This window comes from Pelodiscus sinensis, chromosome 1 (assembly GCF_049634645.1).
Source record: "Pelodiscus sinensis isolate JC-2024 chromosome 1, ASM4963464v1, whole genome shotgun sequence".
Lineage (NCBI taxonomy): Eukaryota > Metazoa > Chordata > Testudines > Trionychidae > Pelodiscus > Pelodiscus sinensis.
Window position 1 is genome coordinate 221,998,197 of NC_134711.1, and position 14,359 is coordinate 222,012,555.

Genomic DNA, 14,359 nt, shown 5'->3' on the forward strand with positions numbered 1-14,359 from the left:
ATAACACAAATACACTGAGATGGAGGAGAATGGAGAACAGGTGTTCTTTCAAGAGTGTAATCTCTTTTTTTCTGCTGCATATAGTCCATCATTGTCTATCACATTTTCTAAAATCCCACATTCTTCTACTGGTAAGAAAGCAACATCTGATTCATTAGCAGAAATCTACTTCTTAGAGTAAACCAAATGGTCAAAACTGGAGTTAAATCTGCTAACTCTAGAAGAATACATTTTGGGACTAGGATCCATTAAACAATAGTTCTGCAGTATTGGATCTTACAGTCGTTCTATCACTGCTTCATGCATACCTAATTTCAATCTATTGTTAATGATCCAAATTCAGGAATTGGTTTCTAGTGTTAAACCATAGGTATAACTTCTAGAGACAAAAAGATAGGGACATTTTCCACCAACCTCAGTCAGGGGTCAGCATAACTCTTCTGAACTATGAGCTTCTAGAAGAAAGCAAGAAAGAGAAGGGCACTTCTAGCTCCAACAGCTTTGATGTTTGCACAGGGGCAGAGTCAACTCTCTCCCCTCCACAGGGCTGCTTAGAACAGGGGTGGGCAATAACTTTTTCAGGGGGACCGCTTCACAAACTTTTGTTCATAGTCATGGGCTGACTCGGCCCTGCAAATGGACAGAACCTCAGGTGGAAGGGGCGGTTCCTTCCAGGTGCCATATATCCCGGGTGAGGAAGGAGACTTTGTGTGCTCTCCTGTCCCCAGCCCAATCAAGACCTGTGGCCAGGGGAATGTGCAAAGTCATTGAGGATGCTTCCACACAGCAGGGCTAAACTTGAAATAAGCTACACAAATTGAGCTATCAACTGCGTAACTTATTTCAAAACAGATTATTTTGAAATTGGAAGTGTCTACACAGCACTTATTTTGAAATAGAGCACTCTTCCTCTGACTTCTCTTACTCCTCCTACAATGACGGTTACAGGAGTTGAAGTAAGAAGTCCTCCAGCTCGAAAGTATTTTGACATTATTTCAAAATAACTGCCTGCTGTGTAGATATGGACAAAGTTATTTCAAAATAACACTAGTTATTTTGAAATAATGTTGCTGTGTAGACGTACCCTCACTGTTCAAAACAGCGGGTGGCTCCTTCTAGGTGCTGCATGCCCCTGGTTGGGGGAGGGAGCAACTAGCCACTTTGAACAGTGAATGACTTTGCGAACTCTCCCAATCAAGTCTTGATTGGCCTGGAGGTGGGGTAGCAGCAGGGTAGGCTGTGAGCCAGATCAAATGGCTTGGTGGGCTGGATTCGGCCTGTGGGCCATATTTTGTCCACCCCTGGCTTAACAGCTTCAGAGAGGAGAGGCTTGCATAAGCAGCTAAAAAGAGAAAACCCACAGCAAGAGGAGCCAGAAGGAAGAGTCCAATTTCTATGCTGCTGGCTGCATTTGGTGAAGGGAGAGGAGAAAGAGAATGGAACATGTGGGAGGAGGCAGATAAGTACTTTATTTGTGCATGAGCTTGTGAAGGCTGAGCACTGGCATGTCTAGACTTGCTAGTTCATAGTGCCAGTGCCTCTGAATTTGCCACATCAGCTATGAAAGTAAACAAATTGCTTGAGCCCGAGCTCCTCTTTCATTACAAATTAAGCACTGAGGCAGAAGACACCCACTAATCATCCTTTGCATGAGCTGGAGGAAGGACATGCAAATCCTGCTAGGGAACAGTGGGTCCAAATCAGTAGGGGTATTATCTTGGGCAGGGGCTACTCAACATGTGGTCCGTGGGCCGCATGCAGCCTATGGACCATTTGTTCGTGGCCTGCAGTGCAGTTTGGGTTTACACGGGACTCAACGTACAGTCCACGGGTGGGAGCCAAAACAAAAAAGTAATCAATATAATCGTTTTCTGTTGATATGTGTTTTAGTAGTTAAATTCCTGGACTGTCATTACTCATTAAAAGTGCTGTCATATGGGTAGAAATCCAGTAAATATTGCATTTAATTAATATCAGCAGAACTGACATAAATGGGGCTTGCGTGTTGTGAAATCTTGCCTTAATTTTTGTATTCACGCCTTTCAGTATGAAAGAAGCTATTTGCATATATATTTGCATGTATATGCAATCATACTTCAGTTGTGGTCCCTGGAGCTTCCAAGTTGAGTAGCCCTGATCTAGAGAGGGACTAGAAGAGAATAGAGTGCACAGGTAGTGGAGGGCATACCAGTGCTGGTGCATCAAGTAGAGACACAGTGCAAGTGAAGAAGCACCTGCACGTAGGAGACTTGTGGTTCAAATCCCTATTCTGTCTGGCAAGGAGAAGGGATTTGCCAACTCTCAGGTGATTACTTTGACCCTGAGCTATAGAATATTGTGATGTAGTGGCTCCTTCAATCACTCCTATTACATAGAACATAAGAATGGCCATACTGGGTCAGACCAAAGGTCCATCTAGCCCAGTATCCTGTCTTCCAACAGTAGCCAATGTCAAGTGACCCAGAGGGATTGAACTGAACAGGTAATCATCAAGTGATCCACCCCCTGTCACCCATTCCCAGCTTCTGACAAACAGAGGGTAGGGATACCATTCCTACCCATCCTGGCTAATAGCCACTGAGGGACCTAACCTCCAAGAATGTATCTAGTTATTTTTTGAACCCTGTTATTGTCTTGGCCTTCACAACATCTTCTGGCAAGGAGTTCCATGGTGTAACAGGTGAGTCCAGTCCTTCTCCCTGTTATCTCAGGTTCTCCGGTCAGCCCCTCGGTGATAGCACCCCGAGGCGGGGTAGGGGGGTCCGGGCCCACCCTCTCTCCCGGACCCCAGCCCAGGGCCCTAAGGACAGGTGAGCGGAAACCTGCCTCGCTGATGAGGCGCTTGTCCGAAGCACACCAGCCCGCCGGGTTCACCCGCCCTGGGCTTCTTTCTACCCCCTATCTACTGCTCCCGTGGCCCCCACGGGCCCGTGCTACCCTCACCCACCCTTCCTGTGCTGCGCCAGTCTCTCCTCGCCCTCCTCCGCTCATTCCTGCCTCCTCCACCTCTCCCTCTCACTCTCACTCTCTGCTCCTCTCTGCTTCCCTCCGCTCTCCTCTCCCCTCTCTGGCTCCATGGGGCCCTTTCAAAAAGGCCGTGCCGGCGTCTGGCCCTGATGACGTCAGGCACCGCGTCCATTGGCTCCTCCCCCTCCGCGCGTCCCCGCCCCTCCGCCAGCCACACCCCCGCTGCGCTGCTCGTCAGCTGGGCCGTGACGGCGGAGCAGGCACCGCAGTTCGTCCCTGCTCCCCGGATGGTTCCCAGGAGGGTCAGGACGACCGCGGGTTCAGTGCGGGGCGGGCTGGCGGCAGTGGGGAGGGGGCGGCGTGCCCCGTCACACATGGGTTGACTGTACATTGTGGGAAGAAGTACTTCCTTTTGTTTTAAACCTGCTACTATTAATTTTATTTGGTGAGCCCTAGTCCTTGTGTTATGGGAAGAAGTAAATAACTCTACTTTATTCACTTTCTCCACAACAGTCATGGTTTTATAGACCTCTATCATGTTCCCCCTTAGTCATCTCTTTTCCAAGATGAAAAGTCCCAGTCTTACTAATCTCTCTTCATATGGCAGCTGTTTCATAGCCCTAATATTTTTTGCACTTTTCTAAAACTTTTCCAATGCCAAGGCATATTTTTTGGATGAAGAGTTTCAGAGCCATGTTAGTCTGTAATAGAAAAAACTTACAAAACGACAAATAGTCCTGCAGCACCTTTGGGTGCATCTAGACAGAAGCGCTACTTCAGAATACTTCCGGTATCCTGAAATACCATTTCCTATGTTTTGACAGTGTGCCTGTTATTTTGAAATAGCTTTTGAAATAATGGGCATCCTATTCTGATGTCTCTAAACCTCGTTCCACAAGGATTAAAGGACGTTTCGGAATAGCACTCTATTTCAAAATTAACTCGATATAAGCTATGCAGTTTGCATAGCTTAAATTGCATAGATTATTTCAAGCTAAGGGTGCAGTGTAGATGCAACCTTAGAGAGTAACAAAAAATGTATCCAGGGATTTTCCACAGGGGTCAGAGACTGAGGCTCTGCGCCTACCTTAGGATGGCCCTGCCATCAACCATGACATCTATCCCAACTTCCTGGGACTTTACACTAGAGTTTCAGAGAACTGGTCACCTCACTTCTATCAGAGTCCTCTTTTTTGGCAGCATGCAACAGAAAAGTAGACTTGTTTTGCTGGATAAGGAGCTAGCCCTGAAAGATCTGTGTTCTACCCTGTTCCTCTCATGGACTTCCCATATGACCACAGGGAAGTGCAGTAAGGACAGAATTTCCTTCGCTGCATTTTTTTCTGAGTCCTTCTTTCCTCGCCCTTTTACAGGCTACATTTCAGAATCTTCTTTTAATCCTCAGCCTTTTTATCTTAATCCCCCTGCTTCTGTTTGTAAACAAAATACTGACTCTGCCCCAGGGGCACCATCACCTCTTTAGAACTTGCATTTTACATTACTGTTGTGTTATATTTAAGAGCTTCACCTGGGAGTTGGCACACTACCTGTCAGAGGCGGCTGGTATAAAGGTGGGAGAAGACCTTCCAGCCTGGTTCTACTCTATTCTTCTCACACATACCCTCCAGAACACTGTAGGAGTACCCGGGTAGAGTGTTGCTGTCCTGGAGTGCTCGCCCCCCACATGCTCCAGGACCGGGGAGGTTCGACCCACATGCCTTCCCTCCTCCTTGGTGCTCCAGGGCCGGGGGAGCCAGGGGCAGTGTGCCCTTCTCCCTTCCCATGATGCTGGTAGGGATGCATCTTGGCTCCTATGGGACAGGCCCTGGATGGAAAAGGCAGGACAGGACACTTGCCTCCCCCAGGGCTATCTTCACCCACATCCCCATGCTGTGCTTGTAGGAATTTTTTGGAGGGGCTCCTGACCCTTCTCTGGTGAAAAGACCTCCCTGGCTTGTTGCAAGGGGATTCTGGTGCAATGAATTTTGTGACTATCTCTAGGGGAGTTAGATATTGTTTAAGTAATTGTGTAGCTGCAACAACTTTTAACGGGTACATGGTTACCAAAAAGCTCCCCCTGGGGCCGGAGTCGCCAGCCAGTGTGCTCTGACCCCACTCCAGGGGAGCCCCCTGCCACCCTGACCTGCTGCCTCTGTATCAGACTGAGCCATCCTGGGACTGAGCCAGCCTGCGGGTCTGAATTTAAAATGCAGTGCTGGGGGTGGGAAGGGGGGGGGGGTGTTGAGGTTTACCAGACCGTTAGCTGATAAGCATTTAAACAGTAGCCGGCTGGCTGCTAACATCCCTGGCCTATGCCCCTCTCCTCTGCAATTCGCTCCTGTCTCGCTTTTAAACAACCTCCCTACTCAGCTCCCAGCCCTAGCCAGAGCCAGCTCTCAATGTACGTAAATTACACCTCAGCAAAACTCCGTCTCCAGCACCCTCGCTTAGCTCCCTCCCCATTAGCTCCCCTCCAAAGAGCCGCCCACCAAAAGCGAAGAGCCGAGCAGCTCCTCCGTCCTGGCCCCGAGCACACCCGAGCAGGCAGGACGCAGGCGGGAGCAGGAGAACTGCGTGCCGTGCCCGGAGTGCTGTGCGCCCCTCCTTTCCTCCTGGCTTTGCTGCCCAATGTGAGCGACTGCCTGAGGCTGAGCCAACCGCTGCGAGAGACACCCCCGCCCGCAGTCCCGGGCAGGAAAGAGCTCCGGGGCTGTGAAATGCCGCCTGCAGCGCCTGCATGATTTGCACGGCCCCTTTGCTTTGCAACAAGTGATCTCGGGATTTGTTGTTGGGGTTTTTTTGTTTTTGGTGGGGTTTTTTTTTTTTTTTTGAGAACAACAAAAGGTGGATGAATGTCGGGGGCTCGTTCTTTTCTGTGGAGCCTGGACTCTGGCAGCCTGGCTTGCGGGCGATGAGAAGGCATGAGGGATTATAGCCCAGAGCCGAGCCAGGTTGCTTTGGGCTGGCATGAACTTTTGGAGTCCCAGGTGCTACCCAATGACAGGCACAGAGCCGGAGCACTCCGCGTCTGAAACAGCCTCCCTCCTGGGCATACTGTAGACAAGCTTCTAGCCTCTGGCAGCGACTGAGGAGGATGGGCGCTGCGGGCGGGATTGTGTGAGCCCCCTCCTCCCCTCTGCCAAACTGCAGGTAATGGTTGACGCATCAAATGCTATTTTGCTTTCTCTGCGTCCCCCCCCCCCCCCTTTGCTGCCTGCCTCTCCTTGCATTTTAACTGCCCACGTGTGGGACCCTGCAGAAGAGCCCCCTGGAGGGGCGCTCGGGAAAGTGCCTGGTTAAGCCACACACGCGCGCTAGCTAGTTCAACCCTTTTGGGGTGTGTGTGTGTGTGTGTGTACGTGCCCGGGGGGGGGGGGAGCCCGCTTTCGGGTATTGAAGCCTGGGCCAGGCGAGGGGAAATGCTCCTTGAGCGCGGGTCCGGGAGGGGGTTTCAGCTCCACGCACGTGGGGCGTGTTTCATTTCTTTCTGTTGCGCAGTGCGCCCTGGCCGGCTGCTTCTGGGAAGCAGGGGGAATTGTGCCCTAATGCGAAGCATCTGCCCAAGCCCGGCTCTGAAGGGAAGCCCTCCTCCCGCCCCAGGCTTTCGGGGATTCCTCATGCACCAGCCTCCCCAGCAAGTTCCCGCTGCTGGAAAGGTCGCCTTCCCCCTCCCCTCCTCGCTGCCCTTCCTGAGGGCTTGCAGTCCCTCCTCAGACCAAACGCCCTTTGAACCCACAGCGCTCGCGGCAGGGGAGGAGGGTGTGTCGCCTTCAGCGCAGTTTGTAGGAGCGGGTCGCTCCCCTTCCCCTGGCTCAGCGGAGATCTCAGAGCCGCACTCTCCCTTTCTCAGCCTTTCAGCGCCCTGTGGAAGCATCAGCGATGCTGTCACTAATCCTCGGGTGTAGCTAGTGAACCCCTCCACACAGCGGGGGTGACAACGCTTTCTGCTACTGGGCAGCAAACTGAGGCCCGTTAGGGCTCACTCGGCTATAAACAGCTGACAACAGCGAATTGCAAACATCCCCATGGTTTGTGCCAGTCCGAGGCACGCTGAACCTGCTACCTCACACCGAAAGCAAACTCCGAATGCACTGAGCCATGCAGGGGCAGTGGGTGAAGGAAGGGCCGGGTGAGGTAAGCCCCTTTACCCCGTGCTAGCCAAGCCCTCCCCCGCACATGGCTGCAGCCTCCCCAGTCCTGGAGCACGGAGAGGGTGGGCGGCACTGGAGCCTCCTCCGGCCCGAAGCACCGGGAAGGCAGGAGGCTAAAAGCGCACAGCCCCAGCTTCCGTCGCCCCAGAGCACCCGGAGGCCAGCTGCTCTGGGGCAGCAACACTCCACCCCCAGTCTGCCTACAGTCGGCGTGCTGGGGCGGAGTCTGGGTGGGGCCAGGCTGGCGGTTTGGGAAGGCAAAGTTCCCCTCCCGCTGCCCATGATGCCCGCCGCCCCTGTAGCCTTGCCTATGGGAAGTAGGGCCAGCCCTGGCAGGAGGTGGGACCTTAAACTCTGGGTAGGTCATTCGGCAAAGAATTAAGAGGAGAGCTGGCTGGTGGCTTTCCACAGCTCTCCCCCTGCATCCCAGATCGCACCCACTTATCTGCTTTGCGTGTGCTCTTGGGCAGCAAGGATATGTATGTGTCTGCTCTTGAGGGCGGGCTTTCGTGCTTTGTACCATGAACCCGTTCCCCTCCAGCTTGCCAGTCATGCAATAGTGCTGTGGCAACTGCTGTATTTAACTCCATTGAATCTGAGAGGCAGGGGAAGAGAACACTTTTTGGAGGTTCTATATTTCCTCTTCCCTCCTGTGTATTCTGTCTATCCCTTCCTGGTATGTTTCTTTATTGGTATTTGATTCTTCTCTCCCTCTGCATGTGCTGTCTCCTTCCCATCCTTTTTCCATCTACAACACTCCCATACAACTCTCTCCCCTGAATATGTGTGTTGCCCCCTGATTCTCTTCTCCCCTGCACATGCCATTCAGTTCCCGGCTGTTCTGCTGAGTTGCATACATTGCTCTGCTGCCTCCTTCTCAGCTCCCCTATAGAATCCTAGAACTGGAAGGGACCTCCAGAGGTCATCAAGTTCAGTCCCCTGCCCTCATGGGCAGGACCAACCACAGTAAACATAAATGTACTGCCAGATGGCCAGTTCCCCTGCACACAATTCCTAGTTATTTGGTTGTGTCTCTCCTGCAAATAATGGCTATCTACCTGGATCCTTGGTCCACATGACATGCTGTGGACCCACCCGGTGCTATTTCTTGGCTTCCCTGGATATCACTTTCCCACTGATGACTCCTAGTGGTAGCTGGCAGCTCCAAACTCACTTGACTACGTCTAGACTGGCATGATTTTCCGCAAATGCTTTTAATGGAAAAGTTTTTCCGTTAAAAGCATTTGCGGAAAAGAGCGTCTAGATTGGCACGGACACTTTTCCGCAAAAGCACTTTTTGTGGAAAAGTGTCCGTGCCAATCTAGATGCGGTTTTGCACAAGAAAGCCCCGATCACCATTTTTGCCATCGGGGCTTTTTTGCGCAAAACAGTTTTTATCTGTCTACACTGGCCCTTGTTCGCAAAAACATTTCCGGAAAAAGGCTTTTGCCCGAACAGGAACGTCAGAGCATTTGTGCAAGAAGCACTGATTTCAGACAGTAGAACGTCAGTGCTTTTACGTAAAATCAAGTGGCCATGTAGACAGCTGGCAAGTTTTTGGAAAAACTTGCCAGTCTAGACGCAGCCACTTGTGTTTACAGTCCCTACTTCTGTTTTCTCGCATGTTATGTGGCTGCAGCCCCTGGTGGAAAAGGGAAATTGCTCCTTGTTTGCTACAGCAGTGGTCCCCAACCTTTTTAAGCACAAGATCATTTTTTGAATTTAAGTGCCATCCAAGAACTACCTCAGACCGAAATACCCTGCCATGCCTCCTTTGTGCCCCTTCTCCGAGGCCCCACCCCTGCTCACTTCATTCTCCCTCCCTTCCCACCCTCCTTCACTTTCACCTGTCTGGGGCAGAGTGCTGGGGTTTTGGCGCTGGTCTTGGATTAAGGAATTTGGAGTGTGAGAAGGGCTCTGAGCTGAGCCTGGGGCAGGCAGTTAGAGTGCCAGAGGGGGTTGTAGGTGCAGGCTCTGGGAGGCTGTTTGGATGCAGGGGTGCTTGGGGCTAAGGCAGGGGCTTAGGGTGCAGGAGGAGGTTCATGACACGGGGAGGGTTTTGGGATGTAGGCACCAGCTGGAAACTGCTTACCTCAGGTGGCTCCTGGCTGTGGTGCAGTGCGCATAAGGCAGGCTCACCCCTGCCCTGGTCATGACCCTGCACCACTCCCAAAAGCAGCCACCAAACTCCATCTCAAGTCCTGTTGTACCCTCTCTCTGCTTTCTGGAGAAAGGATACAGGGTGGGAGAGGAGCCATCTTGATATCAACCCCTGCCCTGCACAGAAAGCAGGAGACTCCTGAGTGGACAGCTCCAAGACAAAGGGCAGATATGCAGCAGTCTGGGTGGGGGGGCAGCTGAAGTGCTGGGCTTGATAACCTCTTGGACAAATCAGTCAGGATCACCTGTCACAGGCTCCAAGATCTACCAGCAGATCTTGATGGACTGGTTGGTGACCACTGCTCTACAGAGGTCTGGTCTTTTCCACAATCTGAGAAATATAGTCTAGTGATTACAGTGGTGTACAAGAAATCAGAACTCCTGGAGTTCCATTCTTTACTCTCCTACTGATTTATTCTGTGATGTTCAACAAGTCTCATAATCCATCTGCAAAATGAGAATAATGCTTCTCTGGTTAACAGGGATGTTGTAAGTTTCAGTGAATATTTGGGGAATAACTAAAAAGTAAAATATCATTATTACTAACAGAAGTGGTTAATGATGAAAGCATCAGAAATGAGTTTTAAATCTGCGTCTCTCATAAATGTAACTCCTCTTAAAGAAATTAATCCTGTATCAGTTTACACTGACTCTTAATGGGAGTTGGATGCCTAAATATCCTTTTAGATCTGAGGTGTAGGTCCTTCCTTTTGGTTGTGGCGATGATGTAACTTCTGCTTGACTCATGAAAGAATTATGTAAAAGGAAATGCAGGATTAGTGCTCTTCAAAAGAAAATGAAACGTGTAAGATATTTTAATATGACAGCTGTCACTAAAAGGATCATCTGAATAAGTGTATTGTTCTTACACACCTCATGAAGTATTTTATAGCAAATACCTGTAGTAACTGTCTTATTAACTTGACAGACAGTTGAGAAACCTCTTCAGATTGACGAGTCTCTCCTTTGAAATATAATGGTTTCTGTATGATGTTGATTGAAAAAAATGAGTTTTCAGATTTAAGAAATTGTACTTTTATACAATAGGTAATATCTTGATGTAGGCAATAGTGCATGAGATTTTAATACAACTGAAATCCACAAACCATCATAAACTTGAGTGAATGTCTTTCATTCTTACACTACATTATATAATCATAACATCACAATTAATAATAAGCTGCCTTTCTGTGGCACTTTTCATCTGAAGAACTCAAAGCACATCATAAAGGTCTAACAACTGGAACTACAATTTTCAACTTGTTTGCCTGAAGCTAGTCTCTTCAAATGACAATTAGCCACCCAAGCAAATTATCTGATTTTCTTGATGTAGGCAATAGTGCATGAGATTTTAATACAACTGAAATCCACAAACCATCATAAATCCTGCTAAATCCTCAAAATCAGTGATAGCTACAGGTCCTGAGCATCTTTGTAAAATATGAATCCTTACTGTAGTGCCTAACTATGAATTTAAACTTCTGGAACCCAAGTTTGGAAATGTTGTAACTTTTATAGACATCAATGCCAGATTTTCAGATTTGAGATATTTAATTGAGATGTTAGACCATCCATGTTCAAGTGTCAAAATAATTAGCTTGATTTTAGAAGTCATTACCATAGCTGTTGTTGAAAGTTTTAGCTTAAATGGCATTGCATAGCAACATCAGGCAGCAAGTGAGAAGTAAAGTATGGCAGTCCCGGATATGACTCCTAATTCTCTTCCCTAATGTGCTAGCAAATGTCTTCTCCCATAAGTAATGTGTCAACTAAAAGTATAAAATATTTCACCACAGAGAAATATAAAAAAATAGTATAATTATGGTAAAATAGAAATGAGGGAAAAAGTTGGCACTCAAATATAAATAACGTGAAAGAAAAACTCTTTTTGCATAATATTTTATAGATTTTTGCCTAAATTACCTGTCAGAGTGCTTAGAAATAAATTTGTACATGTCGGACCTCCCTGATCCGGCACCCTCAGGACCTGAGTGGTCCTGAACAATGGAGTTTGCCATATCAAGGGATGTCAAGATTCCCTACCCAGCTGTAGGCTTTGCTCCCAGCTGGGGCTGCGCTCTCTGCCACCTGCTGCTGCCTGCAGCCCCCCCATGGCAGCCCTGGCCGGGGCTTTGACCCCCACCGTGCTAGCCCCAGACAGGGGCCGGCTCTGCTGCCTCCAGTCCTGCTGCGGCTGTGTCCCCCATGGTGCCGGTCTGGGCTGCACACCCAGCTGTATGCTCCCCATCGTGCCAGTCCTGCTGGGGCTGCACTCCCCACTGCCAACCCAGCCTGGGCTGCTCTTCTGAAACAGTCCAACTGGGACTCCGTAGTCCAGCAATATCTGTGATCCTGCCGGACTATGATGTTGCTGGACCAGAGAGTCTCAGATTGTAATGGTTCAACCTGTACAAAGTTTTCCCTATATCTTCTGTTTTTGTAGATCAGTCAGGAAGCCTTAAAAGTAGCTCCTACAGAAGCCATTATTTAAGCAATTATGCTCTACAAATGTTTTTACAAAGATGAAACATTTTCTTTTACAAATTGAACAGGTTCAGCGAAATGAAGACAACTGACAAGATGCGAAAGAGGGGAAATTTGGGGGCACTATCCGTGGTGCTGATTGTGTCCCTGGGACTTCCACAAATCACTTTTGCATGTCCACGCCCATGTGCCTGTTATGTTCCCACTGAAGTTCACTGCACATTTCGATCCTTGGCAGCAGTGCCAGCAAGAATCTCTAAACATGTGGAAAGAATCAATTTGGGGTTTGTATTGCAATTTTACTGAATGGTTTTATATTCTCTGTGTATAATTTATACAGCTCAGCACACATGCTGCATGGTGAGAGCATTGTGTATGTCTGATGAGCAGAATTGTATTTGTAGATGATTATTCATATTTTAGGATTAGGATTAGGATTTTTCCATGAATATGGTGTCCAGTTATATATGTGTTATATTCTATCTGGAATAAGATGTGTTTTAGAGAAATATTGTACCCAATGGGAAATTGATATTTGTAATGGTCATAAATCTGTTTTTCAAAATAAATTTAGAACCATACTAGAAACCAGAAAATGTCTATAATTAATGAGTGATAGTTTGGATGTTAATATAATTGTTCTATTGAGGTTGTAAAAAAGAATATCCTCCCACCTTAGAGTATTTCTGTATATCAAATAATATTCATGTTAGAAGACGATTTAATTTCAATACTACATCCTACTATATTTTTTTAGCTTTTTTAGTCTGTCCACTGCCTATTTTGAAATCAGTGTGTCTATTCACAGAATAATGTATAACTCCTACAGTACAAAAGAGGTGCCTAGTTAAAACAGCTTTATTACAGCCGGTCCCCAAATTACGAACGGGTTACGGACCAAAAACTTGGCCGTAACTTGAAATGTTCGTAAGTTGGACCCCATTGAGTTACATTCAGACTGTGCTGTTCATAAGCGCAGGTCACGTTCGTAACTCAGGGACTGCCTTTACAACCGCTTAATGGGAGGTTTGGTCGTAAATGAGAACGGACGTAAATCGACCGTTCGTAACTCAGGGACTGGCTGTATTCCTTTTCATTGCTCCAGTGGTGCTAAGGACTGTAGTGCCGGCCCAGATATGCTCTGTGATTATTTCAGACCAGCTATCACTATAATTTTTAATAGTCCCCATTTATCAAATACATTATTTGCACAAATAATGTGGGAAATTAATCTTAAATTAGACTAAACAGATATGGTACTACAGGGAGTAATTTCGTCCTGTTGTTTCAAAGCTATGGCCAAACAGATGGAAATGAAGAGAGGTCAAATTCTGTCTTGCCATGTGTGCACTGTTCCAGTTGGCCTTAACATTTCTGGTGGACCTTTGGTTGGAAAATGTAACGATTATTGAATATTCACTATTAAATAAGATGACACTCAAAAATCTGTGAAAAAAGAACAATAAAGTTGCAAAGTCAAGTACTCAAAATTTAGGAAATTCCAGAGTTAAGGCTATCTGTGAAAAGTTAATTTCCCTCCTTGTATGTATGTAGCATGATACTATATTTAATTACATGATTGCATACTTATTTTTCCACTGAAAATTTACAAAATAATTCAGTCTGATGCAAACACCAGATGTGGAAAATTTCAGCCCAAACAATTTAAATCTGGCAAAATTATAAGAACTTGAAAATAGCATTTTGGATGGACATTTTAAAGCAACATTATGTATACGTAGTGGCCTACCAAACATATGGTCCATTTTGGTCAATTTCATGAGCATAGGATTTTCATTATTTTAGCTATTTAAATTTGAAATGTCATAATGTTGTAATTGTAGGGGTCCAGACCAGTGTTCCCTCTAATCAGCCCTGCCCAGTAAGTCAACTCCCTGCATGAAGCCAAGAGCCTCTGACTGGGCTGAGCTGATTAGTCACCTGTGAAGCTGTGCTGTCACACAGCTTAAAAGGAACACTGGTCCTGTGCCAAAAAGGAGTTATGTATGGGTGTTGTGGTATTGCCACCTTTATTTCTACATAGCTGTTGGCAGCAGCATTGGCTTCACTACCGGAGAACAGTAGCTGCTGGCCAGAAATCCTGCACTGAAGTCAGAACTGCCACCAGCAGAGGCACAGAAGTAAAGATGGCATGGTATGATGTTTCCACCCTTAAGTCTGTGCTGCTGTCTGTAGAGCTAGGGTCTTAGTCAGCAGTTGCTACTTTCTGGCCATCCAGCTCTGGAAGCAGCAGTACATAAGTAAGAGTTGCCTTCAGAGCTGGGCACATTCTCAACATTACAACCACTGCTATCCAGCTGCCTGGCTCTAAAGGCAGTGCAGAAGACTTGACCCTCCTAAATAAACTTCCAATCACCCTGCAACTCCCTTTTGAATCAGGACCCCCACTTTCAGAAACACTGTTCTCACCCCATGAAATCTGAATAGTATAGAGTAAAAACACGATAGGGCAGATTTCATGGAAGGACACCAGATTTCACAATCTGTGATACATTTTACATGGCTGTGAATTTGGTAGGGCTCTACCTTGTAGGCATCACTACCAATTCCACTTACAATAACTATAGGAGATCTTG

General features: G+C 47.5%; 1 protein-coding gene across 1 annotated transcript in view; it reads left to right on the forward strand.

The window, feature by feature from the left end:
* The first annotated feature begins 5,442 nt into the window (after positions 1 to 5,442).
* Positions 5,443 to 14,359, forward strand: part of MXRA5 (matrix remodeling associated 5) — a 32,694-nt gene continuing 23,777 nt past the window's right edge. The window contains exons 1-2 of the mRNA XM_006112246.4: positions 5,443 to 6,117; positions 11,831 to 12,046. Of these exons, the coding sequence (XP_006112308.2) occupies positions 11,841 to 12,046 (206 nt within the window). The 5' untranslated portion in view covers positions 5,443 to 6,117; positions 11,831 to 11,840. The remainder of the gene's footprint in view (positions 6,118 to 11,830; positions 12,047 to 14,359) is intronic.